The 27,998-nt window shown below is 36.9% G+C and overlaps 2 protein-coding genes across 2 annotated transcripts; one reads left to right on the top strand and one right to left on the bottom strand.

Annotated features, from left to right (window-relative positions):
* Window positions 1-943: 943 nt before the first annotated feature.
* Window positions 944-14,639, bottom strand: LOC134841133 (choline transporter-like protein 4). The gene is made up of 11 exons (XM_063856922.1): window positions 13,601-14,639; window positions 13,153-13,308; window positions 10,749-11,019; window positions 6,391-6,709; window positions 6,036-6,076; window positions 5,720-5,857; window positions 3,915-4,184; window positions 3,434-3,638; window positions 3,013-3,153; window positions 1,733-1,938; window positions 944-1,371 (listed from the first exon to the last, which is right to left on the bottom strand). Exons 1-11 carry the CDS (start codon window positions 13,748-13,750, stop codon window positions 1,070-1,072), a joined length of 2,199 nt encoding a protein of 732 aa, XP_063712992.1. The 5' UTR covers window positions 13,751-14,639; the 3' UTR covers window positions 944-1,069.
* A 2,878-nt stretch (window positions 14,640-17,517) lies between these two features.
* LOC134841132 (uncharacterized) lies at window positions 17,518-26,026 on the top strand. The gene is made up of 4 exons (XM_063856921.1): window positions 17,518-17,950; window positions 18,165-18,362; window positions 20,047-20,260; window positions 25,121-26,026. Exons 1-4 carry the CDS (start codon window positions 17,837-17,839, stop codon window positions 25,468-25,470), a joined length of 876 nt encoding a protein of 291 aa, XP_063712991.1. The 5' UTR covers window positions 17,518-17,836; the 3' UTR covers window positions 25,471-26,026.
* The last annotated feature ends 1,972 nt before the right edge of the window (window positions 26,027-27,998 follow it).

The following is a 27,998-nucleotide window of genomic DNA, read 5'->3' as shown; positions in this document are numbered from 1 at the left end:
GAAAAAATCAAAAAAAAAACCCGACTGTTTTCTAGCAATGACCTCTGTTTTCTGTTCAAGATTTTCTATTCAAAATTTATTCTATTCAAAACATGCTGTTGTTTGATAATGTATGTCAACGCGAACTAATGAGAATCGTTTCGGGCGGAAATGACTGATTTCGGGGCGGAAATGACTGGGTTTTTGGGTTGGAAGTTTCTGGGGCGGAAATGACAGGTCACGCAAGCATTGATTATCTGTAGTCAGCTTGTCAGCAAAACTTGCTAAGGGAATTCATCCTTAACGCATTGAATTCTGGACGCATTCATCTACTTTGCTTCAACAGACATTTTTGAGCATGTTAGCTTTATAAAAATCCGGCGGAACCAAAGTTTGGTTTTAATGTTGGTTGTAATTTTGTCAACTCGTTTTTTTTTTCTTTTTTTTTTCATGTTTTTTTTTCTCGGTTTAATAGGTTTCGGCCTGTTTTATATCGGCTTATTGGCTTCATATTCCGTCGTTTGATGAGCAAAAAATATATTCGTGTAAAATATTTTTTCGATTTAAAATGTTGTTATTAGGTTTCGGCCTGTTTTATATCGGCTTAATGGCTTCATATTCCGTCGTTTGATGAGCAAAAAATATCTTCGTGTGCGTGTGTTTTTTGAGGGTGGTTGGGCTTAAGCATTTTTTTAAAATTAGTTGTTAAATCTTGAATTTTTTTCGAATTGAAGGATTTCTGCTCAGGTATTTTTTGGCTTAGTTACCGCGTGTCAAGTTTGCTTCTGATGCTAGTTTTACCTTCTGTTATCTTGGTGTTTTTTTTCGAAAACTAGTTTCATTCATTTTTTGATATATCTAGTTTTTTCGACATTTTAGTTTTTTTTAATTTTTTTTTGCTTTATTGGCTTTGTATTGTATCGCAAATACTGCGAAGCTCGGCTTAGCCTCTGTTTAAAAAGTATATTATTCAAACTCAATTATAGTAAACTGTTAGAGCTTCAAATAGGATAATCGTACGTCTTTAATTGTTTTTCGTCTTGATTTTAATTATATCTGATTTTAATGTTTGTTATTCCAATTGATGTATTCACATTTTGGTTTCGCTGTCTTCGTCCCCAACATTGTGTGTCTTGCCTCTGACTAGCAGCTTTTGCATATTCATACTCATGTGGTATGGCTTGTCTTTGGAGCCATTATTATGCTCCAGATCCTCTAGTACACATATAAATAGGGTGTCTATGGCCATGTCGTACACATCGAAGAATAGTTTGCAGATGACCCAGGTGCCCACTAGCACTACTATGATGGGAGCGAAGAAGTAGGTCAGTTCGGGGGTGTGGTAGTAGTCGCTGAACCATTCCTTAGTTATGGCATAGTAGGAGAAGAAACCTACAAAAATAGCTCACACAGTAGTTGTTCATTAATAGGAGAGCTAAAAATGACTTACCACTGGCTTGATACAGAATGTCGGGCATTTTATTTCCAAGAAACCGCTGCCATCTAAAATTTTTGCTCTCGCTGTCGCTCTTGAGCAGCGAGCTATCTTGAAATTTTATCAGAAATTCAGGATGACGCGTTCTTAAAATGTATAATACGAATTCGATGGATAAATTGCTGCATGGAAAACAACAACTAACTCGCGCGCTTTTACCTGTTCTTTCTTCTGATTAGTGCCCAATTAAGTCTTAATTGAGTTTATATCCAATTTCTCTCTGATGTTGTCCTAAAGTATAAGAATGAAATTGCATACCCATGCCAGTGACTATGCCTAATTGGCATGTGAACAAGAGTGCCTCCGTGATTGTGTTCAGCACTATCACTCTCAGACAGTTGGTGATCAACAGCCGAAGAGCCTCAGTCGCGGAGGAGCAGAAGTTTTTCCCATAAGAAGCGATCACAATGTAAGCATTCTTGTTGATCACCTTAACCGCCTTCTGCAAGCAGTACATGAAGCACCTGAAACATTTGATGATGATAAAAGTTGTGTTCCTGTTTCTAGAAATATTCAAAAAAAATTTTTAGGTCGACCAAATTGATTTTCTGAGCTCTCTCAAATCACTATAAAGACCCTAATTTGGCATTTGACCAAGGCGCCTTTAGAAAAGTTATAAGGTCAGTCAACCAAAAATGGATTTCTCAAAATAGTACAAAGCGGGACCCTTTGGGTCGGCAAGGGGTCGAATCCCTGAGGGGAGGTGCATCCCCCCCTAAATCCGCTACTGTCTCAAGGTAACCTTAACACTAATGGTTGCCTAAAATGCAAAAATTGCTTATAATTGACAGATGGCCCTTTTTGTTCCAACCCCAACCATTTGAAAAATATGAAAGAATTTGTTTACGGGTTGGTGTGTCTTAGGTTTTTTGTTTTCCACGAAAAATCAGTTATCGCAAATAATCATCGCAAAGGGTCGAGTGATATATCATATTGAAACTTTTTCCTTTTTGAAAAGATTTTCTTAGTGTCAATAAAACCCGTTTGAAACTTTCGATTTTTGGTCTAATTTCGAGCTAATAAGGTGAGCGTGCAGGCTTACAATAGCTTATTTAACCCTAAATTAAGCCGTTAAAACTTAGTTTTACTCGAGTAAAATTATTTTTCGGAGTTTTTAGCATTATGTTGGTAATCAAAAACTTGAAGTTCAATTTTTCTTTCATTTTTCTACAAAACTGGTTTCCAATTGGCCTATTTGAAAATGTCTGTCGCATTTGCCAAATTTCTCTTTTTTCGTTTTCAGATTTTTTATCACACCACACAAAAAAATACGCTAGTTTGAAAAAAAAATAAACTTAGGTCTGAACTATGGACGGAAATATTTGTCTTAAACGTTAAAACTATTTGTCTGTTCCAAATTTTTGAAACTTATTATATAATTGGTTCCATAATTGGCTATTATTCAGCTTTGTTTGTCATTCAGCGATAGTTGACCTTCAATAATTATGATCCTGACATTAATTAAATGAAAAGTTTCATCCAGCTCCGGCGCTTAGGTTTGTCTTCGAGGAGACTTGAGTGGGAAACTGTCAACTCACTTCATGCATTTGAGCATGAATTCGGCCACATCGCTCTTGTCCTTGTCCTTGAGCTTCTGGTCTATGTACTCCAGCAGCATCCTCAGCAGAGTGAGAGTGGCTATGAGGAAAGAACCAAATGCAACAGAGCCAGTGTGGTACCTGAATCACCGCCAAATCTCAATTTATTATAAACAATCGATATTGTTCATGCAGCAAGCACACACCAATACAGAATATTCGGTCATCAACTCACTCGAGTTCCTGACTCGAAGCCACCATATCAGAAAATTGGAGACATCAGTTCAAATTCAAAAATGCATTTTCCTGAGAATTCATTTCAGTTTTTGCTTAGTCTTGTGAATTAAAAGTTAGATTGAATTGCTTCGTTATTTAGTGGTGACTAATCTAAGCGTTCAAATTCAAAGCTTGATTCTTATGCCTGAACATCCTGTAAACAGATCGAGTAGTTGGTAGCACAGATGTGTCGCCTTGATTCCAATACCAGTCAGCATAGACTCCTGCCTGGATGACTTGGATTGCGCCTATGACGAAGAACACCAGCCATAGACCCCCCAGTATGTTGTAAAGCTGCATCATCCAGATGTAGTTCCCACTCACGAAGTTCATCAAGAAACAGTTACTGCCTAGGTCAACACTTACTGACAATGGTAAAACACCGTCAATTGATTTCATCATTTATGATACCCTAGGCTGCCAAGTGTGTTGTTTGCTTGTTGAAGAAACGTTTAAATTTGCTAGAGCCAGTGTCTTCTATGACACTTTCGGAGATCTGTTCTTCAAGCGCTATTTTAAAACTGAATGGAGAGTAAAATCATAGGAGATGGTGGCCTATCTCAGCTGACGAAAGAAAAAGTTTTATCCTGCTCAAAAAACTGAATAGGCCGTCCTCTTAGTCCTACCTGCAGCTGCGGCGCCTGCATCCGTGACATTGACATAACAGTTGGAGAACTTCTGATGCACACACTGACTCGTGCTGTCATTCTTGCTACACTCCTCCAGCAGAGTGGTGTTCTGGTTCCTGACCTCCACTCCAAATGCGGATATGAACACTCCAGTCACAAGGGTGAAGGTCAATACTCCGATAATGAGAATCCAAGTGGCCCCTGGGAGCAGCACAGTGCCCAGGTTGTCAAGCACGCACTTGCTGCCCTCGATAATCAGCTGAATAGCTAAGCAGAAAAAAGAAACGTGATCAAGTGCGGCCTAATATAGTTGCCATTTTTAGAATCTTCAGTTTCTGAAAAGAATTGGCCGCGGTTGTGAATGGGGTACACAAGAAAGTTTTAATAATAAAACCTCAGTGAACGTAGTGAAGACGCTTATACATGTCATGTTGTTTTTGTTCCGACCATTTAAAAAATAGGGAGGAGTTTTGTATTCGGGTGTGCTTTCGTTTTTTTTTCTTTTGTTTTCCGCGCAAAATCAGGCCATCTACAATAGTTTGTGATAAAACTGGCATTAGTAAATACGTAAATTACAACCCCACCTCTCTGAAATACACAAACATGACAATTACACAAAACAAGTACAAGATAAAACTGTAACAGTTAGTTTGCTTTATTTTAGTTTTACTCGACTAAAACTAGCTTTTGGAGATTTTTAATGTCATTTTGGGAATCAAAATCTTCAAAAATTCACAAAATTGAATTTTTTAATGATTTTTTTGTGTTTCTAGTCATTTTTCTATGACTGTCGAAAATGCCTAAATTATAATAATAAATAATAAATAATAAATTTGTTTCAAGTAGTGCAATAATCCAATAATATAGAGAACTTATCATTGATAGAGCACCAACTTGAGCAAGCGCAGAATGTAATTCAACCTGTCGAAGCGCCGCTGAGAACTTTCTATTAAGTACTGTCTCATATGGACCTGATTGTTTTATCTAAGTAACATTTATACTGAAAAAAAATTTAATAGATTTATAGAAAAAAAACTCCAAAATCTTACAGTTCCTTTATTATGCATCTACAAGCTTTATTATGCATCTAAAAATTGATATATTTTCACAGAAGTATTTACAAGCAGAGAAAAGTAGCAAGTAGCATTTTCAGACTTGAAAATTATATTTTATATTATTTGCTTTATTTCAGTTAGTACGATGATTTTTTGGGCGTTCGCTTTATAGTTCAGTTATTTAAAAAAAGACTATGGTCGGAATCTTCTTTGCTTTTTGCACAGTATCCGGTTATCCTTGTTTTTTGTGGCTTTTACAAATGATTTTTTTAAAAGTTCAAATCAGTTAATTGCTAAAAGCAAGAAAAATTATACTCTACGATTACAAAAGTTAAAATGGCGTAAACACGTGAATTAGTGCTAATTTCAAAAGTAGATTTTACTTGTTAGATTTCTCAGAGGAATAGAAAACTTACATGTTGTACTAGTGTTCTCAAATCGCATTAAGTTTATGAAAATGTATCGTTTTGAATGCTCGCAAAAGTGATTCCAAAAAGCTTTAACGTGATATTTTTTTTCTCTGCATTTTGAAATTGAAAAATGATATAGAAGTCAATCGTTATGTTTCGTTTCACTTTCATAGTAATCAAATATGAACTAAATACTTTGAATGGGAGTTAATTTTTGTCTCACTTAAACCATTGATAATTACCACCAGTCTTCGAAGGTGAGTAGAACCTAATTGGCTTTTTTTAAACAAATTTAATAGCGATAAATGCTCAAATTATTTAAATTGTTCATTTTTACCCAGCCTGACTCTGTTAAACAGGAACAGTATGGTGAAGAGGAGGATGGCGAACAGCGCAGTTGAAGCGATGGCCAGAATGAAGTAAGTCGTATATAGATCCGCGTAGTAGGCGAAGTTCGTTGTCAGTTTGAAGTTTTCTTTAAAAAAAATTATATAAAGCTTGTTGAAAGTTCCTAGGTTGTGTTAAATTTTCTTAGTAATGTGTATTTAATTAACATATCAAATGGTTTCATTGTATTATATTCAATGGGATCTTAAAATGAAATTTGAACATCAGTGCGTTTTTGATGCTGACATAGAAAAATATGTGTTTACCTGGCTCTGAACCACTCTCGTTCGCTTCGTCTTTTCGTGTTCTGAAATTAGAAATTTGCTTCCAGGTTTTAGGTGTTAATTTTTCTTTCATCCGCTGTTACTTGAGCTTTATGAACTTTACTCTCATTTGATACTTGTAGCTTTCATGAATTCGTTCATGTTTTCTCAATGTTGGCTTTGTTTGGGTGGCGGTGAGAGGGTCATATTTAGACGAGAGCAAGGGGTGTCCTTTGCTCCCCCCCCCCTCATACATGCGCCACTGACTAACCTATTAACCTGAGTAGGGTGAAATTGAAAAACATTGATGAAACAGTGAGGTGAAATTGATTGGGAATATTGGAGTGCATGAACTTACTTGTACTCGTACCAGAAGAACACGGACAACAAGGCAGAAGCGAACAGCACCAGAAACAGCAGAGTCCATACAAATATATTGACGAAGAACTGCAACAAGAAGAGACAGAACAAAGTGGCCAGTAGCCCTAGTGCGAGAAATACGAGAATGAGCCACCCGGTGTTGTAGATATCCTGGAAGAAGGAAGACGCTTTCTCAGTAGCACCCATCACACTACTCAGGGCATTCGCACCAGTTGTAAGTGCCTGATAGGTCACTGAACTGTTCTGATCCGTAGTCACAGGCTCCCCATTGATTGTCATTTCGCCTGTCTGGGCATCTGGAAATGTACATTCATACTAGAGACCCATCTAATATTTTCGCGAGAAATTTCAGACTGTGTTGTGGATTTTCTGCATCCATCAAATTGGTTTTTCATTGCTTTCAAATTCTTCTGCAAAGGCCCTATTTTTGTCAAACAAATAGTTTGAGAAAAAGTTATGAAAAACTTCAGAAGAAAGTTTTGGACAAAGCAAAGCTCGATTAGAAAAAGTTCACCTAAAACTGTGCATAGAAATATGGCAATGAGAGTTTCTTAAATCGTTAGCAATACTTTAATCAAGAGAGACTCTTTTTGTTTTGGAATGATAAAAGTTGTAACTGTCGTTTCGGTTGTTTTGGTAAATAAGTAAGCGAAGCTGTTTGTCAATTACATATCCGCACTATTCGCTGAAAAATGGACCAAGTGAAGAAAAACGAGAAATCTGATGTTTTACGCAATAATTTTTGTTAAAAGGTTTGAAGGAATTTTACTTAGCTTAATTCCATCTGACATTTGGTGTTATCTTATCATGGTGTCCTCCAATTTATTAATACCAGCCAATTTAGCACAATTTAGTACATTTCAAAACCTTGTCATTTCGCTGCTAAACAGTTTTGTGATGAAAAATATACGTATTTTTGTGCAAATTACTATTTGCATTGCCTTCTTGGTTTGAGTGTAATTGAAAAATGATGAATCGGAAGCTGCGATGTTCAAATTAAGTCTTAGTTGGCACAACGGTCTTGTTCAAATTAGATCTTAGTTGGCACAACGATTGTGTGGTCTACTTTTTGTAAACGGCTGTAAAATAAAACTTTGTCCGAATATGCATTTCAATTATTTCTTGTCGCGAAACACGATAATTCATTGTAATATTTTGAAAAAGAAATGAAATATGGTTTTCATTGCCACTAATAGACTTCAACAAATGAGAACTCCATTTTGTCGTTCTTTTGCGAAGTGCAAGTTCGGCTCTGTGTTAGATATTGAATATCCTCAGTGCAGTTGAAGAAGAGTGCATTGAGTTTTTTAGGAAAGTGACTTTCTTCTATATCTTATCCGTGAGTTTGGGAGTCTATGACTTTATTTTTGTTCCGGTTTGGATACGAAAGTAACGGAATATTTGTGCTCGGGGTGGGTTTTTTTCTTCAGACAAATTTCGACTTTTTAACTAGCCATTTTCGACGGAACTTTTTATATCATTCAAAAGCTATTGTTGTCCTGAGCTTAAATTTGAAAAGATATTTCACATGTGATCATTTTTTGTAAAGTTATGAGGGTTTAAATATTGCCATTTTGACCAATTTGGGACAATTAATGCGCGATTTATTTCGCGCTATTAACGCGTAAGCGGAGAGTTAATCCGTCATAGAAATCGTGAAAGAGCTTTATTTGCCATAATTGATTTGTTACAAGGAGTGAAATTTATCCTTTTGTACTTAATATGGCGTGTGGTGGGATGATTTTCATAAAAATTTTCAAATTTTAGAAAAAAAACTCATTTTATTTTATTACATTTAGTTTTTTAAGGATATTGATGCTCCATAAACCTTACAAGGCAGTTGGAACATTCAGGGCTCCGCCCTGATACGAGCAGTCTTGTTTAACTCAGGTTTCCTCTCATTGATGCATATCCCTTTGAGAGTGACTGCATCATAGTTTTGCGTAGTTCAATCATTGTCATCGTGGTCTGCTGTGCTCCACATAAAGTATAGTATCGATTAGCGTGCCTCAATTTAATTTGCAAGGATTTCTGAGTCGGATTACTTCGCCGCGCAAGATAAAAGACAACTGGAAATTTTGGCTATTTCCAAGACTCCATATTTTTTTTATACAAGCGGGTACTAGACTTTTTTTACCCGGAGATAACTATTTACGGAGCTAATTTTCTGGTCTCCTCTATCCGTGCTATTCGAAATTTGCTTTTTATGTAACTCGAGTTGGCAAAATTTCGATTTTTTTTTCGATTTTCTATTCATTTTTTCGGCTGAAAAGGTTTCGACCGATATTGTGCGGTTTTTTGGCCTAATGTTGTGTCGTTTGATGAGCGATAGGTTTGTGTGTGTGTGTGTGTGTGTGTGTGTGTGTGTGTGCGCGCGCGCGCGCAAGGGCCGATCTAGGATTTTCTCCAGGCGGGGGGATTTTCCGAGCTCTCCCAATGCCCTATAAAGACCCTGTTTTGGCCAAATTCTCTGTTGTAGGCACTTTTTGGAAAGTTTCGAAGGCGCTTTTAGAAAAATTTTAAGGTCATTCAACCAAAAATGGATTTCTCAAAATAGTACAAAGGGGGGACCCTTTGGGTCGGCAAGGGGTCGAAGCCCTGAGGGGAGGGGCATCCCCCCTAACTCCGATACTGTCTCAAGGTAACCTTTACACTCTAAAGGTCACCTAAAATGCAAAAATTGCTTATAATTGACAAATCGCGCTTTATGTTCCAGCCCCAACCATTCGAAAAATATGAATTGGGTGTGTCTTAGATTTTTTGTTTTCCACGAAAAATCAGGTATCGCAAATAATCATCGCAATGGGTCGAGTGATATATCATATTAAAACTTTTTCCTTTTTGAAAAAATTTTCTTGGTGTCAAAAAAACCCGGTTTGAAACTGTCGATTTTTGGTCTAATTTCGAGCTAATAAGGTGAGCGTGCAGGGTTACAATAGCTTATTTAAGCCTAAATTAAGCCGTTAAAACTTAGTTTTACTCGAGTAAAATTAGTTTTTGGAGTTTTTAGCATTATGTTGGTAATCAAAAACTTGAAGTTTCATTTTTCTACAAAACTGGTTTCCAATTGGCCTATTTGAAAATGTCTGTCGCATTTGCCAAATTTCTATTTTTTTGTTTTCAGATTTTTTTATCACACCCCACAAAAAGTTACGCTAGTTTGAAAAAAAAAAGATAAACTTAGGTTGGAACTACATTTAGGGCATAAGACCCCAAATTTTCATTCATAGTCATTTTGTAATTATTTTTTTTTTTAGTTAGATCAATTTAGTTTGCCCTCAAAGTTGATATATGAAAAACCAGTATTTTGTCCACCCTAAATCGATTGGGGGATTGTACGTTTGATCCGAATCTTCCACATCACTGTTGGTATACGATGGAAATTGCTCAGAAAATGCAGAACCTCAAAACCAACCTAACATCCTCTACCCCCAAACAGACAGTCGGTGGTATGTTAACTTGATTCGGATTTTCCTTTTGACTCTTAATGCCTTTTCAAAATTTTTTCATTTCACATTATTTTCTGAAAAAGCATTGCCGATTAAACGAACAGATGTATGTCTCTTTCAATGTTTTGCCAGAAATTTTGCCATTAGTTTTTAATTGGAGCGACGTTTAGTATTTATATACCACGTTTAATTGAACGTTATCAGCTAGCTCGATCGATTTGGTATGACGTGGAGCACAGCATATTCAATTCTAATTCTAGAGAAATGAATTTCCCTTGACAATGAGCTTCTAAACAAATGAAAGAATCAGTCCATTTCACCAATCTTTCATATGACGTGTCTGTTACCCCTAGATAAACTGAAGGCAGTGCTACTGTCATTTTTTGCTTGCTTGCTTACAGACAAGTAGAGGGAGTTTTTTCGGCACTCACGTTGCAATTGTTGCAAAATGTTTGTTTTCACATGTTTCATCCCTTTAATTTTATCTATTCAGTTAGACAATTTCTATTCAGTTATTGCAACAATCTCGCGTAATTTAATTTGTTTGTTGAAAAACAAATACATTGTTGATTGATTTTGAAATAAGCTTCACATTTGATTGTGTTTTTTATCTGTGGTCAAATCATAAGGTGAGTTATTTTGCTAATATTTTGTCAATGGAGGATGTTTTGTGCTATTTGACGGATTCTGTCATTTAAATGAATTCTATCGTTTCCTTTCAATTGTCAAACTCTAGTTGAACGGAGTAAATGATCAAGTATGAATGAACGTCGAGTTCTTTTTGCCGGTGCTTTTTGAGACAATTTTTCATTTATCTCATTGCTATTCCATTCCTTGTGTAGCGCATTGTTTCGTTCATTGTTTGTTTGAGAACATTAGAACTTACTGATCGCAAGTTGGGATCCATGGTCCGCGATATCCTCCAGAATCTTAGGCACACAATATCCCATCAGGGAGAAAGAGTCCAGGTAGTAGGAGGCACACTTGTCCTGACCAACTAGGGAAGTCGGATCTCCGTCCAGGGTGTTCTCAGGGTCGGTGACGTCATACTGGCAGATGTATTTTTCATAGTCTATCTCGTCCTTCTTGCCCTGTTCGTAAAGAGAGACATCGCCCACGTAAGTCCAGTAGGACGAGGGACAGGAAGAGACACAGATCTAAAGACACTTTGTAAATTGGAATTTGCATTAAAATTCTAAATTGTTAGTGGGAGTGTTAACTTTCACTGAAAAGTTAAGTTAGAACAAGCACTACCATTTGTAATTTATAACTTCTGTTGCATGCTTTTAATAGGTAAGTTTTTCATCTGTTTTTCTGCCTTTAGTTTTCATGTTAACAATATGATGTTAATAACAATCTATTACACTTGTATAGGTAATAAGACAATTGTATAGGTAATGTTTTTAAGGAAAGTCTCAAAACTTAATTATGCTCAAATTCAATTTTTCGTGGTTTAACTTAACAATTCTTCGGATCAATTGAGCAATCCCCCCCCCCCCCCGCAATGACCTATTGAGCTATCTCCCCCCCCCCAGCAAAAACAAAAAACTCTACAAAAAGACGTCAGCAAACGCAAGTAGATGGATGATGTGTTTAAAGCACGCAATCAATTAACCGACTGAACTTCATTTTATATGAGTATCGAAAAAAACATTGAAAAAAAAAATCGAAAATTATGAAAAAAAAAATTTTTTTTTCGCAACTTTTTGTTTTAGGGAGATAGCCTCATCGAGGAAAGCAATTTACCGCGGTTGTTGCTCTAGTCTTGTATCTGAATAGCAAAAAAACGGTTCTCCGCAGCACCTTAATATTGTACCTATTGATCTATCTCCCCCACGCGAGATTGGGGGGGGGGGAAGAGATTGCTCAATTGATCCAATTCTTCTCAATTTCAATTCAACCTTATTCGCTAAAAAGAAAACGAATTACGCTCTCCAATTATGAAAACCCAAATCGCGCAATAAATGTGTGACTTTTAGTTCTGAAAGAGGATAGTAATTTTTAGTTTTCCCGGCGGAATAAAAGAATGCTTCTGACCCAGTTTCCTTTGATTGGGTTAGTTTTATTACACGAGCGTAGCGTATTGTGATAGAACAAGTCAAAATTTTCCAACCGAAATAGCAAATAAAAGTGCTTGTTTTGGTGGCACTTTTGAATAGATAGCATTACAATCCCACGTGCTTTGACATTTGATTAATAATAAGTTAACATAGTTGATGCTTTTTTAATTCATCAATTGAATCGAAAAAAGTTATTGTTTCATACAATATTATAATAATTAAAATTTAATTTCAGAAATGTTCCAAGTCGATTAACGAGTTATTTTGAATACATAGTTTATACACAATTTAGTTTAATGCATTCTAAATTAATAAATTGGTGTGGTTGTTTTAGTTAATTACATTCCAAATTATTACATGAAAAGTTTCAGTTTTTGTGCATTTAAAAACTACAGAATCTTTGCCGCTTTCTGGCTCGTGTTTGGGAAGCTGCAGTTACGCCTCTATGTTAAAAAAGCCACAATTTTTTATTTTAGTGATTTTCATATAGCTTTAAATCACTAAACCAGAAAGAACTATTCATTTTGTAGATGATGCCAGTGTAATAGTAAACATAAGTATCCTGAATTGTTGCAAGTATATCTTAAATAATGCTAGATAACGGTTACAGTTCAAATTCATTTTACAAAAAAAAGAATACAGTGAAAGTACTGGTTCTCAAAAGTCACGAAGTTGATATGAATAAATTTTTTTTCGAATTTTTGTATGGAATTGTATGATTGGATTTTTTACTCTATGGAAGTCAAACTGTGCTTGGGTTGTTTAAGTATTAAAGAACTGTTGCACAGCTATCAAAGTGGACATGAATGGGATCAACCGTAAAATTCACCTCTTATGTGGCGTACCGCAGAATTTCCTCCCCTAAAATGCATTACTGGTGACAGTTAATTCCGCATATAGTATTCATTTGAAATAAGCACGCTGAATATACAGCGGGAGAAAATTTTTTATACCGCATAGCTATTTAGTCCTGTTAATAGCGTAAAATTTAAATCATAATTTGCTATCGATTGATTTTTTTTTACTAGTTAGATCATTTTATTTTGCCCTCGAAGTCAATTTCTGAAAAACCAGTATTTTATCCCCCTTGATCGATTTTGGTGGAAATAGTACGGTTGATCTATTTAATGGTGATAGAACTGAGGGAGCATATTTAGGTTCGAATTCTAGATGTGAGTCTAGATTAGAATGATGAACAAAATTTGACTCTAATGAGCATGGACCGCTAACCTTGACAGTGGGACATATCTGTACAGATCCCTCGGCGGAGAAGGAGGGGAATGAGGCGCACTTTGTGATGTCGAACAGGAACAGGTGTGGTTTCTCACTCATGTCCGGTCCACCCCATTCCTTGTTGTCAATCCCGCACAAGTCACCCTCGCTGTCCTGGTCAGACAAGAAAGACGGGGCTTAGACACAGATAGTTGGCGTTTAAATGGCGAATGACAAAAAAACTGAGAATATCTCGAGGCAATAAAAAAACACCCTTCGCAATGAGATAGCTCTAGATGGTAATTTTTGGAAAAAATTGCCGAGATTTGAAACGTAATTTTTTCACAATTAATTGTGTAATTGGTTTCTAGCTTAGGTCGTAATAGATATAGATCTGTTATAGCCTTTCTTAAATGACTCAAAAATAGCCATCTAGTAATTTAACTGAGGGATGTCAAAGCTCTGCCTGTGGGTGCAGGAGTAGTTCAGGGTTCCCATTGTAGAAAGCGAGGAAAGCTATCACCGTGTATCCGACTAGAAAAACCAGGAACACCAGACAGCAAATGATATCAGTGCAGCTCCTCTTCACATTGTACTCGGCCTTAGGATTGCCCATTTCGAATCAAAACGTCAACCAGATTTCGAAGCTCAATGGAAGTAAAACAATGCTTTGACCATCTTAAATGACAATGTTGAGAGTTTGACAATGCTTTTGTAGATAGATTTGAGCAATGAAGTAAGACATTGGACCTTTGAGTTAAAAGTTGAAAAGCTTGCAGGATGGTTGAGTATTTAAATATACTGAGTTTTATGCCCTGTAGATTGGTAAATTTGCGCTTCGGTTTTATGCGGCTGGTTTGCTGGAAGCTTCAAACATTGTTTCTAATGTTAATTAATATAAATTGTATCGAGATTTTCTAGATTTATTGGGGTCTAGATTTTAGAAAACAATTTAACTAGCATTTCTTGTAACTGAGATTTTAACTGCTTCTGCATGTTTTTAGAGAGTTCTCAGAGAGTGCTTGATGAAGTTTCTGTATGCCACAGTTTCTGTCCATAAAAGTGCTAATAATATCAATGCAATTTTTTCAGATGTTCCAGTGTCATCGGATATTCCGAGAATGAAACTTTGTCTTCCGAAACTATCTCTTTGTGCCGACTACTCTCGAAGTGTGGAAAAGGACTCTGGATCAGGGTTGTTTTTTTATATATTTTTTTCTAGCCAGTTTTGACTACCGCAAGGTATTCCGGAAGGCCTTAAATATGGTTACCTTTGCGATAAGAAAGGGTATTGCAATCGGATGCCAGACTTTTTCCCCGTTAATAACTTTGGACACAGAATGGTAAAATGTTTAGGAATGGTAAACTTCAGACATGCTCAATTTCTAGAAAATTCAAATAGAATACCTTCATTTAGGTATTCATCAGGTGAAGTCCGTTTCCGGTGTTAGGTTTTTTCAAATAATTTTCTTGATGTTTTATACGATTCGTGATTTTCGGCCTAGTTTCCGTCGGTTCATTTCCCGTTTTTAAATGAAATTTGTTTTTATCTGGTACTTGTTTTTCGGTTAATGTTTGTTAAGCTTGGATTTTATTTTGATTTTAAATTTGATGTTGAAAATTTGTAACTTCTCATTTTACCAAGTCTGATATTTAAAAATTTTCTTTTTTCACATATATATTTTTCGATTAAATGGTTTGGGTTTGTTTTATAGCAAATTGAATCTATATTGCGCTGTGACGACAAAAATTTCTGTGCGACAACATCAGGTATTGTTTTATTTGCGAGAGCAAGTGTCTTGAAATCGAGAACAAGAGTTTTTCGAGTGAACAACGTTTCTGACTCGTTTTAACTCATCTTCAACTTGCTTTTTTTAATAAAGTTTCACAACCTCCAGCTTCCTTCCCACTTGGCCTAGAGTTAACGCGGTGGCCTTTGTACCCTAAGGTCGGGGGTTCGGCTTTCGGACGGACCTTGTTTTCTTAGTATGCATGCAATTAAAAAAAATGGTTAAAATAGAATTGTTGGACTTCCGTTATTCTGCTAAAGTTTGTCGGCTTAGTTGCCGCATCACACATCTTGTTTGTCCTGTAAGCAACTTTACTTGCTAGTGAAAATGTTGTTCTTTGAATGTTCAGGGAGGTGGACTTGAAAATTTTTTAATTGTGTTAATCTTTTTTTTTCGGCACAACAGGTGTCTGCGCAACTTCCCTTGTAGTTGAAAGTGCATGTGTTTTTCATTTTAGACTTGTTCTGCTCATAGATTGTATCATTTTGAAGCCCTATTGGACACGATTCAGATTCTTAAAAACTTCAAAAAATCGTTCCAGTTCAAGAAAAATCTTCAGGTTTTTTTAACTTCAGGGTCTTCATTTTTTCGATCAGACTAATATTAGACGAAATTTGCTTAAAGGCCAACCTGAGCATTATTTATGCTAGAATTTGAATGCTACATTTTAACGTTTTTTTAACTATAGTTATCACTGCTTCTAGAAAAAAAATATGCTGAATTTAGACCATAAATGACTTATTTTAAGCGGGAAGCCACTCCAAAATACCTGTTCAAATCTCAGAAAATTATTTTGGACGATCTAACAAGTCGACCAAATTTTTGATTTTTTTTTAAATTTGCGGCATCGAGAAAATCCTAAACCCGCCTATGCTGTTTACCATAAAGTTTTTGTATTTTCTTAGTCTATATGAAATTATTTAGGTTTCGAGCAAACTAATTTTCGCCTTCAATGTGAAAATAAAAAGTTGCCCTGTTCTCCTCAGTATAAAAACGTCAAAAAATGATGGTTTTTTTTCTGTACTTAAATGTTTTCCCGAAAATTGAACGTGTTATAAGCATTGTTGCGAGTTGCACAGCAACCGGTAATTCTTGTTGCTGTTATTGAAATTGGGCGTCGTATTAAAAGGTCTGATGAAAACTGGAACGCGGAACGCTCATTGATTGAGCATAGAAAGGACAGATTTTGTGCGTCTCAGTTAAAAGTACCACTAGACTGACGTTTAATCATTCAGTTCTACCACTGAGTGAGTCACCATTCTTTTCCAGGCACCTGATGCTGGTAGTGGTAGCGTACTAGCGTAAGCATTTCTCACTGGCATCTGATTAAGCTGGATTGTCGGAACGTGTGATCTCACTTGTTACTATTTCTACATTTAACTAAATTTGAAGTCTTCATTTTTATCAAATAGAATTACATCACATCTTATTTGATAGCCACGCTTAAGCCAGTCAGAAGTTTTAATGCCATTATTGATTTTTATATCAGAAGTATTAAGCTAATGCTGATTTTACCACTTTAATCTAAAGAGTTTTATAACAGATTTTCTTAAATTCACAACGCTTCGGTTGATTCAGATCGAAATTGTACCAATTTAGCTAAATAAAGTTGGTGTAATTGATCGTTTCTTTGCGTATTTCTTTAAATAGCAGTTATTTTTTGGCTACATGTTTTTGCAATTTGGCTACATGTTAATGCAACATGTGGCCAAATTTGGATTAACATTTTTGTTGCAATCATTTTTAATTAGAGTTTGTTATCATTTGTTATCATTTTGATTAAAAGTCGTGTTGGTTATCCTCCTCAAAATTGATTATTTGTTTCCTGTCATTGTTTTCTTCCAATAAATGCATCAGTTTTTGATTATCTAGATTGATATAATTGAAATTTCATTTGACAAATTTTCATTTGATCATGAATTCTGATGAAAGCTGAAGGTGATAGTTTTTAGGCTACCGCAAACCCAACAACTGACTATATTCTAATCAGTTTATATATAAAACTATTAGCCTGATCTATCAAACTGATTCTTTGCTGCCGCATTGAGCCCGTTGAATAGGTATTGTTCATCTACTTTTAGCTGATGATGGGTCAGGTCACCTCAAGTTATTCAGTGTCTTTTTTTAACCTGTGTGCAGTGCTTGTTTTATTGTTCCGACTATTGAAAATGGGTAGGAACCTTGTATTCGGTGTGTTTTAGTTTTTTTCATTTTTTGTTTTCCACGCAACATCATAATCATCGGAATGGTTCGAGTGATATTAAAGCCTTTTCAGTCGTGATTCGAACGTCATTAAAATTTCACAAAAAAATTGTCCCAGTGTCGAGAAAAACTGGTTTGAATTTTTTAAATTTTTTGTCTATCTTTTTAATTTTTTGTCGAGCGAGTTCTATCATCAAAAAACGTACAAGAAAAGACAGTAACTAGATGAAAAATAATTTAAAAATTCTGACAAAGTAGTCAGAACTTTCTGTTCTTCTTGCACAGTAACTGGCAATCCTTGCTGCATTTTCATCTTGTATCATTTTTATTAGATGAGGTTTTAAAGTTTGGTTTTTTGATCAAGCTGCAAAATAAAAGATATGATGATTAATTTGATTCTATACAATCGCTAGGTTGTTTTCAGATAGTTTTACAAATGCCTGACTGACTTATTTTGGCAATATTGCGATCCGTAGTTTAGAGAAATCAGCTCGAATCTTGTCGACATACCAACAGTAGGTGACCTCGAAGGATCCTACTTTATTTTGCATCACCTTCTCTCTCTCAACCATCGGTTTAAGCTCAGCCATCTGGTTAGCCTTGCGTTCATATCAAAGTTACCCTTCTGGGAATCATTTGTTTTGTACTCAAACGTCGGCTATTTGTGACCCTTAAACCCCGTTTGAAAGGAGCGGCCATTTGACCATACAATGTCTAATGATTCGGACCAATCGAACGGCCACAATTGTGGTGATGGTGATTCTGTCGCCGACTTGCCCAACATATCAGAAGCCGCATCCGACTCGCCCTCGGCTGCACTCGTGGTTAGTTTAAATTGCTCTTTGTTTTTCAATTCACAATTTCCTATCTTAGCTTCATTTTTTCAAACCTGCAATGTAATTGAGTCCGATAACCTAAATGATAATTTAGTTATGCTAAATTTATGACATCGTTACGCTAAATTTTTGTGATGCTAATATAACTTGCTCTTTTTCTAATGCACCATTTGGAGCAATACGTTATTTTTTCCTCCTCCAGGTGAGGCCCACGATGAGTCACACTACCTCGGTGACTATGGCCCAGCCAGTTCCAGTGGAGAGACAGACCACTCTGGTGCTGCAGGGATACCTGATGGAGGATGCCTCCACCCACAACTCTGGAGACAGTGTCCAAACCTTTTTCGACTCCCTGGAAGGCACCGGGCGCAGGTCCGAATCAGACGAGACCTTGTTCCAGGTTCATCCAGCGATTCACAACTAATTCTTATGTAATATGTTGCCAAAATGTTTGGCACGAAAGGTTACCTTGGATACTGTTTAGGGCAAAATTTGTGACGAAAAAAAGTTTTCCTTGAGTATGATGTCAGTATTGCTAAAGCTTTTCAAATTCGGTTTCATGGAAAGGATCGTTTTATTACTTTTGCGAGCAGCGAAGTGTATTTGTGCGAACCTTTTTTTTCTAACCTTACTGGCAAATAAAAGTGTTCATTAGAAGTGTTCACTTATTTGGTGGCACTTGCTATAATCACGATCTGTAGCATTGGAAATTTAATAGCATCTGTTTATGCTTTATTTTTGGCTAATGTTTGTGATTTATTAAGTTTCCGTGGTTTGTGTGTGAGACTCTAGAGCGCAGTTTTTAAAACTTAAACTGTTTTAAGAGCCGATGAATGTAGTTCAGACTCTTATATCTTATATAGGCCGCGATAATTTTTTTGTAATTTTTTCGGGAAAAGTCTTAGTTTGTTCATCCTCTAATTTACTTTTTCGCTTTGACTTTTGATTTTTTCTCAGTTCAGTTCATTTCCTTTGTTAAAAGAAAGATCAATTTGAGTATCGAACAGTAAAAGTGTTAAAGTCATGATAGACGTGATTGATTTCTGTTTTCGAATGTTAAGATTTCCCAGCGAAATAAAGATTTTACTTATTGATCCAGTTTTCTCAAATTGGGTTAATTTTATCAAAAAAAAGCCAATGATAAATAGTTCTAGAAATTCAAAGAGCGTTAAAAGCAACTTTTTTTCTTTGAAAATCAAATTTTTCAAAAAACAATTCAATTTGCGTTCATATACTCTTTTCCAACTCTGTTGGTTATGGTTGGTCAAAAAATGAAAGCTCATTTTTCAAAAAAATGTTGAATCGTTACAAACTTTTTCAAACATCCTGTGGCTCTACACAGTAACTGGGAGCTAATGAAGTTCGTGTTGTTTGCTATACTTGCGAACGGCTCGTTTTGATTATAATCTGTTGAATATAGAAGAGGGCAGGCACATAGGCTATAGCGGACGCCCCAATTTTCTCAGAACTCAAAAGGTCGCCCTTTTGTCCCCAAAATTCTCATGCGGCACTTTCGGCACCAATATTTGCTACAAATGAGCGGAGGAGGGCAAAAAAAAACAAATTTTTTGGTCAAAATATTTCAAAAAAATCCAAAAAACGGCAATTTGCAAAATAGCGTCTTAATAGTGTTCTTAGATAACTTGGAAAATCAATTTGGTCAGTCTAGAAAAAGGTCGACAATTTTTTTAAAAAAATTCGCCCCTAGAAAAAATTTTGGTTCAGTTCCTGAAAAGGGACAAATGGTATACTACCAATCCACATAGCGAGTTCTTAAATGAGTTTTGGCATGCGGATTCTAAAATTATGATTTTTCAAAATTTATATCTTATGAATTTGACAATTATATTTGCTTACAATCGATGCTTATTGTCAATTGTTCAATTAAAAAATCTAAACCGTTTGCGCAGGCTCTTTCGGTTAAAAAAATTTACTCGATTTCAAAATGTACACAAACGAATCTATATCGAGAAGTGCCATAAACCAGTTTTTAATGACCAAATCAAAACTAGTGTTTTTACTGGCAATTTATGTGCCACCTTCGCGTCTGTGTCTTCACATTGATTTTTGACTGGTTGTTTCAGCTGGGGCTTGAAATAAACAGGGCTTCTCTACAGCTCAGAGTGCGCTACCAGGACGACTTCGAGGCCATGATGGGGGAGCTAGGAGACAGTGTAGGACAGATCATAGAGGGACTGGGCCAGATAGCTGTGCGACTGTTCTCGAACCCTCAAGAGATATCCTGGTCTCGCATCCTCACCTACTTCAGCTTCGCCTCCTGGGTCATCCTCAAAAAAGGTATCTTCTCACAACTAAAGTCTTTAATCCTCGGTTTTCGTGTTCGATCTCCTTGTAGTCTAGGAAGACGTAACAGATAAGAAGTTACTGGAACATGAACTGATGTCGTGACTGCAACGAGAAAAATCAGTTTGTAATTACTTCTGCCTTGCGAATTGAAAAGTTATTGATCGTTTGTTGTTCCTTAAATTTTCGGATGGTTTCCGGGCTCAAAACGCGTCTCTGACACAAAATGAAGTTGACTGTGTAATTTAGACGGTTTCTCAGAATAAGGGCGTATTATTGTTTTTAGCCCTCTAAGGGCGCGTCCGGTATGCTCAAAACAAGCCCCAGAAAAATTCGGTAGGAATAGGCCACACGTCTATTGGGGTTACGATGTTGTGGGAACAGTTAAAAATGAAGAGTGTATAGGGGGAAGGGCAGTGTGGGGGGACGTTGGGGTCAATTCGATTCAGGTACGGATTCACGATGGGGTGTACCCGGACCTTAACTGGGAAAGGGTTCTCCTTGTGGAACGGGAGAGGGATTCTTCAGCATGGGTGATCTTTTAGGTGGTCTGAGGTGCGGATTTTTTGGTAGCGGTGAATCTGATATGGCCTGCCTAACTGTATAAGTGTGTAGTTGCTTTTGAAGCAATTTAAAATGTTGAAGATGAAAGAACCTCCATGGGGGTTCGGGATAATGATCACAACAAGTAGCGGATTTGATGGAACGAAAGTTTTGAGGGCGAAATGTGACGCCATTAGTTGGTGGTGGTTCCTATCGAAAAGTACAAATTCTGAGTTTAAATGCTCTATTCCGCTCATCTTTAAGCGCCCTGTTATAATGCGGAAGTCATCATTTTGTCATCATGGCAGTGTGTTCAAAGACGATTTTATGACAGTGTGGGACCAGGCAGGGATCGCATAATTTAAAAGTGTTTTGCCAAAGCTTTAAAAGTAGCCAGTAAAGATTCTTTAGACTGGCCCCATGAAGTCTCGGATAGAGCCTTCACGATCGATTTTCTGAGAGTGGCTTTTGAGGATCTTCGCTTGCAATTTTCTGCGAATTTTGGCGACCAGTCAAAGAAGACACCCAAGTAATATGGGATATTTTTTGAGGGGAAGTATAGCGTTGTTCATTTCTGCATTCTGATGAGTGTTTACACAAGCATAGTTTGTGTTATAGTGTGAACTATCTGTTTTTTTTCAGCCTAAGTCGCAAATATTGTTTCGATGCAGTTGTTGCGACCAAGTATGTTCATTTTGAAGGTGTTCATTTTGATCCAGCTATTAAGAACAGTCATTGCTAAGGATAATAACACAAACTATTATATTACAAATAGCACAATTGAGGCATGGTAGTTGGCAAATTTCTTTTTTAAAAAACTGAGTGGTACTGCTTATGCGTCATTATTGGCTGGCGTCACTTAACATTTATGTTGACTCATAATTGGCGTGCGCCATTTACGAAATTAAGTAGACTCAAAGTTTTATTCATTTAATTTTTCCCAGTAGCTTTATCATATTTTCGCTTGTGTATGCAAACTGTAAAATCTTTGTTGAAAGAAGAAAAAGGCTGGACGAACATTAAGAAAAAACAAAAGACCATGAGGTTAAAAGTTTGTAAATGAAATAGATAATTGGATAAGATTGAGGCTGTTGAGATGTTGGCGGACTGGATAAAAAGGTGAAAGTCGTCCGCGTAAGATTGCAATTTTACATCGAGGGCGACAGTGCAGCGTCATGGACGTTAAAAAAGTGTTGGCGATTAGACTGAGCTTTGAAGGACGCCTGTACGAACAATCTTAGATTTTGACAAGGCGTTCCTTAACCTAGTTTTTTATTGACACACACTCAGGTAGACTAACAACTATTTAGTTAGGCTTTCCGGTACGCTGTTGCAATGAAAAAGATCAAAGAGGGTGCAATGTGGCCAGAATAAAAGTTTTTGATAAAAGAAGCGTGACCAGGACTGTTCTATTTGGACGCCTTGGTTGGTTGTAATCATCGCTGATAAAAAAGAGTTTTGCTCAAAGAATGAACGATTAAAAATGTTTGCTTAAAATACTATGGGCCCGAAATATTTAAGATGGTATGTGCATAGACCATCTGGTTATAAAGTTCCCGCTATGACTTTTTTCTCAGTTTTCAGAGGGTGCCGCGAGGGTTTAACTTCGAATCTAAATTTAAAGGCCTTTCTTTTAGCTGCTCTTTGAGCTCTATCATTTTTATGGATTTTCAATTTAGTGTATTGTACGTTGAAAAAATTTGAAAGGTCTACCGGCCCAGAGCGTTTTTTATCATTAAAAACAATTGGGTGGTTTCCTAGCAGAGGATGGTGATTTGCAGCCATTCAATGACCGGACTACTTTCCAGAACTTAATGGACGACGTATGGTGATTTAAAATCTGCAGAAATTCTCTCCATTTCTTTTTTTTGTCGTTAGTTTTTGTCATGATCTTTTTGCTTTAAGTTTTTAAAAGAGGCTTTGATGGGTTTAAATCCTGATTTGATCTCTTTATTGGACATTTTTTTTGTTTCTCATGAGAGCTGGAATAAAGAAAGGTTGGCCTGGGCGAATATGATGAGGTGCTGCAGCATGTATTGTGTCACCAAAGGTCCGTTATGCGGCGTTTTTCTCGTGCTGCAATGGTTTCTTTGCTTAAATCACATCAATTTCATCGTTAAAAACTTCTCCAGTCTATTTTCTAAATTTATAAAAGTTTACGGGAAGCGAACGGGATATCTTCCGCAATTGAAATTGTAATTAAAAATGGGGATGATCTGAGCCTAGCTTTCCATATGTTTGACATGAATGATGCTGACGTGCTACTATCGTATGGGACCTTAGAAGTCTTTGGAGCAGCTTGAGTGTGGAGGGATGTAGAAATTTGTGATACGATGTTTTTGGTTGCTGGCCTTCACTTGTGCCCCCAAAGCTCCCCTTTCTTCTATTTCTAGTTTCTCATATAGATGTAGATCTGGTTCTCGCACAATACGGCTGCAATTTTGGGTGCCTTCCTAGAGATACATTACCTTTTAGTTGCAGAATGTTCAGGGCCTTGGTAGAGAATTACCCTTTAAATGCAGAATGTTCACGGACTTGGTAGAACGGGGGTTTGCTTGGTTTATTTTGGAGTTCGATGCAGTAGGGGGGTTCGAGTCATGTCGCGAATTAGAAGTTTAATTGGTTACAAGGGGGAGGGGTGGTGTGATCGAAGGAAAATGATAAGTGATTGGAGAGAGGGTTGTAACGGGCTGGAGAGTAAGGTTGGTTAGTTTTGTTAGTCACCGAATTGGGCAGTGTATAAGTTTCACGACGAGAGGCTGTAAAAATCTCTATTGAGCTTTTACAACCGCTGCATTTAAAATGGATCCAACCTTTGGACGCTGGTTTGGGTCCGTAAGATTTTCTGTTTGCGAGGGGAGAGGGTACAGGGATCATAGTTAGGACTAATGCCGGCACCAATGAGAAGGATTAAAGTTAAATGCCGGGGCGATCCCATCGATTTAGGAAGTTCTGTAACTGAAAACCCGGAAAAAGTATGCCTTCCCCATAGCCTGCATGGAGAGGTTATGGTAGTGCCATTTGCGACTGAATAAACAGCGCGTCCAGTCAATCACTTAAAGGCTGCACTTCTGAACCAAAAGAAGAGCGTTTACAAATTGACTGGGAAAAGGTACCGACAATCAATCAATTTCTTTTTGCTCTCAATGTACTTCAATTTCATCCCACTTCACTTCCTTTTCAGATCAGAAATTCAATCAATTGGCAATTTTTGCCCCCTCACTTTAGACAGCGGAGCTGAAGCTCATCTAATTCATCGCCAAAACAAACAACCTCAATTTGAACTTCAAATTAAGAGTCCCTTTAGAGATTTCTCGATCTAAATAATATTTGTTATCAGGGGCGGACATAGGATTTTCTCGAAAGGGGGATGGCGGATTTTCAGAAATTGATTTTCCAAAAAACAAGCCGTTTTTGTACACGTTTTGGAAAATTTCGATTAAAAAAATCGTTTTTAGCGAGCGCTCACCTTCAAAATTTGTATTTATAGGCGCCGAAAGCGGTTGGTCGAAAATGGATTTCGTAAAATAATACCAAAGGGGGCCCTTTGGTTGGTAAGGAGGTCGAATCCCTGAGGGCGCCCCTGCTTTTTATGCCATCATTCATAGCAATTTAAATCAGTTGTTTTAAGTAAATCAAACAGTTAATTCAAAACATTACGAGGCCAAACTGTATTTTGCGAATGTTAACAGGATTCCGCAACAAGGACGCTCCCTTTGTTTTTCTTTTGTTATTTCATTCTCCTTGATCGTTCCTACACAATTTTAACATGCTTAAAGACTTGTCTCTGGAATCCACGAACATACTGACACAATATTGTGCTACTATCTACCAGTGCACAGTTTGGCCTCGTAATGAAAGTTTTATCCTGAATTGTTTTCCTATACCTATACTGTCGCGATTCAAGTATTTTTTATTCACAATTACAGAAATGCTAAAACGGCTATTTAGATTTTGGTGAACCTTATATCAAAAGAATGATCAAATTTACTTAAGACTGTTGTGAATGATAATTTTATTTCGACCATGTTGTGGGTATGAACCCTTTATTCGAGTGTTTTTTTTTCTAAACTTTTTCCCCGCAGTTTCAAGTACACCAAATAATCATCATACAGATATTTTGTAGCCTTATAAATTGATCGAATTAAGCAATAATACGTTAATAATAGACTTTGTTTTAGGCGTACTTTTGGTTTTTCCCCGCGAGCATAAGAAACGGCAGAAATATTGGAAAAAAAATAGTTTTAGTCAGAAATTTCTCTGTGTTTTGCACAGCAGCGGGTTACTTTTTCAATATGGGATTATTTTAAGGTTTTGATCTGCTGAAGCAAGTGTGGAGCAAACTAGTCGAGAAGCTAAACGAACTGCCCGTGGTGTCTTGGATCGCACGGATGGGCGGATGGGCCAACAACGGTAATGCCATCAAAGAAGACATCGAAAAGGAGGCCAACAAACCATCACTCCCGCACCTGCCCGAACTCATCAGAACTCCAGATTCACATCCGGAGGACCACCCAGACCAAGGTGGTCCAACAGCTGTTGAAGGACCACCAGGAACCCTGCAGCAGCATCGTCTCAGTTCTTACACATTCCCGGCTAGCGTAGTGGTCGGGATAGCGGTGATTGCTAGTGGTGTTTTCTACCTTCTACGCAAACGGTAGCTCCTCAATGAGCACAAATTGCCATCTGATTGGCAAGTTGGGTGCGACACCGACGCTGATATTTTATTTTCCAACGGCCTTTCCTAAATTTCACATTAATCTACGTTTTATTGAAACTTGCCATATGCCTTCTCCAAACAGTGCATTAACACGTGCTTTAAATTGGATGCAACAATCTTCTGTTTTTATTTGAAACTGAGTACCGTAAATATAATTGTGTTCGTAGAAACAAGATTGGGGAAGAGCGAACAGACTAAGAAGTTGCGTACAGACTGGATGTGCTATAATATGGATGCTGTCGATTCTAAATATCTATCTGTTCGTTGTCTAAGGGCAATCATCTATTTTGAAATTGGATGTTCGTCTTTAGTGTGAGTTTGTTGAAGGTATTAACTATATAAAAATATGACGCTTGAATAGAAGTTTTGAAAATACCCGCCGCTAGTAGTCAGCTATCTATAATACAAGAACCTCATGCTAGTGGCTGCCACCTGACCGAAGTTGTTAACGTGCTGTGCACCTTGCAAAAACTTGGGTACAAATTTTTGCACCTACCCAGTATTTCTGTCTAGTTTGTACAATATATCTCACTTTGAAAGTCAATTTTTGGAATACCATCATAACTTAAGCGAATCGGAGGGGCTAATTTATCCAAATTTACCTCACTGTACTAGCTAAATAAGTAAATCGGATACTAGACTTTTTTCGTGTAAGAAACTTTGTTCACATGACTGCAGGTGGTACCTTGGTTCATAATGAATTCAAATTACTTATTTTCTGCTGCACTCATCGCCAGGAGGTAACTAATACGTCTGGGACAGCTAAAATCCTGGGTTCGAATCTGAACAGGACCTGTTTTGTTTTCAAACGACAAAAGATTCGGTTCAAAAAAATTTCGGTTATTTTTTGTCTGCTTCTGTTTTGTCGGCTTAGTTGCCAAATTTGGAAAATTTCTATTTTCTTTTTGTCTTTTATATGGGTTTTATATGGGATTTATATTAAGTTTTGGCTTAATTTATATTGACTTAGTGGCCTCTTATTGCGTTCTTTGAGCGCTTTGGGTGTTCTAAGATTCTTGAGTCTTTGTGTGCGTGTGGGTGTACTAATGGGAAAGGGATCTAACATTTTTTTATTAGCTTTAAAAAAATTTCGGCATGAAAGGTTTCTGCTCAGGTATTTTCGTCTTCGTAAGCGCTTGGTAGTTATAAATACAATTTTAATCAACCATCTGGCATAGATGTATCACAAATGCCTGAGACCGCAAAGGATTGCGGTTGAATCCGGCCAGGACCTGTTTTTTGCAAACTAGAGTTTTTGTACTTTTTCGGACGATCTTCGGCCTGTTTATTTTTGTCGGCTTAGTTCTCGCAGCCCGAATTTTTTTGAAGGTTCAGTTTCTTTCCAAGTTGTAACACCCGTGCTTGAAACGACAATGCCCGAGGGCTCCATTCCAGTCCAGGCCTGTTTGTTTTGCAACTAGATTTTTTTCTAATTTAGATTGTTATGTATGCTTATTTTTGTCGGCCTAGTTCCGCGGAAAAGATTTTCTAGAATTCTGAATGATCTTGTAAAGCTTCTAATGTTGCAGAAGTTTTTGTTCCGGATATTTTGTGCTTTTGCAGTTTTTATTGACATTTTTTTGAAGTTTTAAAATCAATTCCGTTCGATTTGAATCATAGTCAGACGATTTTTTGAAGTTTTTTTCTAAAAAAAAATTCAATTTGACTTGAATCATAGCCATTCATACTTGTATCGCAAGTATTGCGAAGGTCAGCTTCGCCTCTGTGCTTAAGTATGAAGTTCTGTTTAATGGTCTTGTTTTCGGTGGTTTGGGATGGAAAAAGTGCAGTGGATTCTTCGCTGTAGTAGGGAATTGTCGGGAAAATCTTAACAGCCGCACCTGTACTCCACTAATTTACGAGCTTTGAAATTGCAGTGCACAGTAAAATTTTGAGTGTGTTGGACGGTACTGATCAAACAGTTTATGAGCGGAACCAATCAAACGTTTGAAGTTCTAACTAGCAGATAACTTTTTTTGCTCTTCTAATTAGTTGTTTCGTGAATGACGATTGTTTGGAAGATTCTGAATCCAGCTCCATATACTTTAAGGTATTGGAATTTGACTGAAAAGGCATAGCGGGAAAATCAATTTTTGTTGAATTGTGGTCATAACAAGTTTAACTAATATATATTTAAATGCGGGCTTCACTATCTCGCCACGTTTAAGCTTTTTCAACGTGTTAATTTTGCATTTTTTACGAAAATTTTTTTCTCGTGTAAGCTTTATCGTATATTGCAAGGGTTAAGATTTTTTTTTTCGATTTTCCGGTTCGAATTCAGTGTTTATTTTGCCGAGTTAAAAATAAGCAGCCCAATAGTGGAATGGTGTCAGGGTTCCACCTCGGGTTGCGAATTTGGCCTCCAATTATGAATGCCCAAATCCTTTTAGTGTACGAGCTACGACGATTGTTGTGATTTTGAGTACAAAAAAAATAATTCACAAAAACTTGAAATGGCCAACTCTGTAG

This window comes from Symsagittifera roscoffensis, chromosome 3 (assembly GCF_963678635.1).
Source record: "Symsagittifera roscoffensis chromosome 3, txSymRosc1.1, whole genome shotgun sequence".
Taxonomy (NCBI): domain Eukaryota; kingdom Metazoa; phylum Xenacoelomorpha; order Acoela; family Convolutidae; genus Symsagittifera; species Symsagittifera roscoffensis.
This window is presented reverse-complemented; position numbering and strand designations above follow the sequence as displayed.

What these genes read in the sequence shown, in the direction of transcription:
- LOC134841132 (XM_063856921.1), top strand. Translation starts at nt 17,837, where the DNA reads ATGTCTAATGATTCGGACCAATCGAACGGCCACAATTGTGGTGATGGT. An exon ending in CGCCCTCGGCTGCACTCGTG is followed by an intron (nt 17,951 to 18,164) that starts GTTAGTTTAAAT and finishes TTCCTCCTCCAG; the next exon opens with GTGAGGCCCACGATGAGTCA. An exon ending in CTGGGTCATCCTCAAAAAAG is followed by an intron (nt 20,261 to 25,120) that starts GTATCTTCTCAC and finishes GATTATTTTAAG; the next exon opens with GTTTTGATCTGCTGAAGCAA.
- LOC134841133 (XM_063856922.1), bottom strand. Translation starts at nt 13,750, where the DNA reads ATGGGCAATCCTAAGGCCGAGTACAATGTGAAGAGGAGCTGCACTGAT. An exon ending in AGATATGTCCCACTGTCAAG is followed by an intron (nt 11,020 to 13,152) that starts GTTAGCGGTCCA and finishes AAGTGTCTTTAG; the next exon opens with ATCTGTGTCTCTTCCTGTCC. An exon ending in TGGATCCCAACTTGCGATCA is followed by an intron (nt 6,710 to 10,748) that starts GTAAGTTCTAAT and finishes GTACATTTCCAG; the next exon opens with ATGCCCAGACAGGCGAAATG.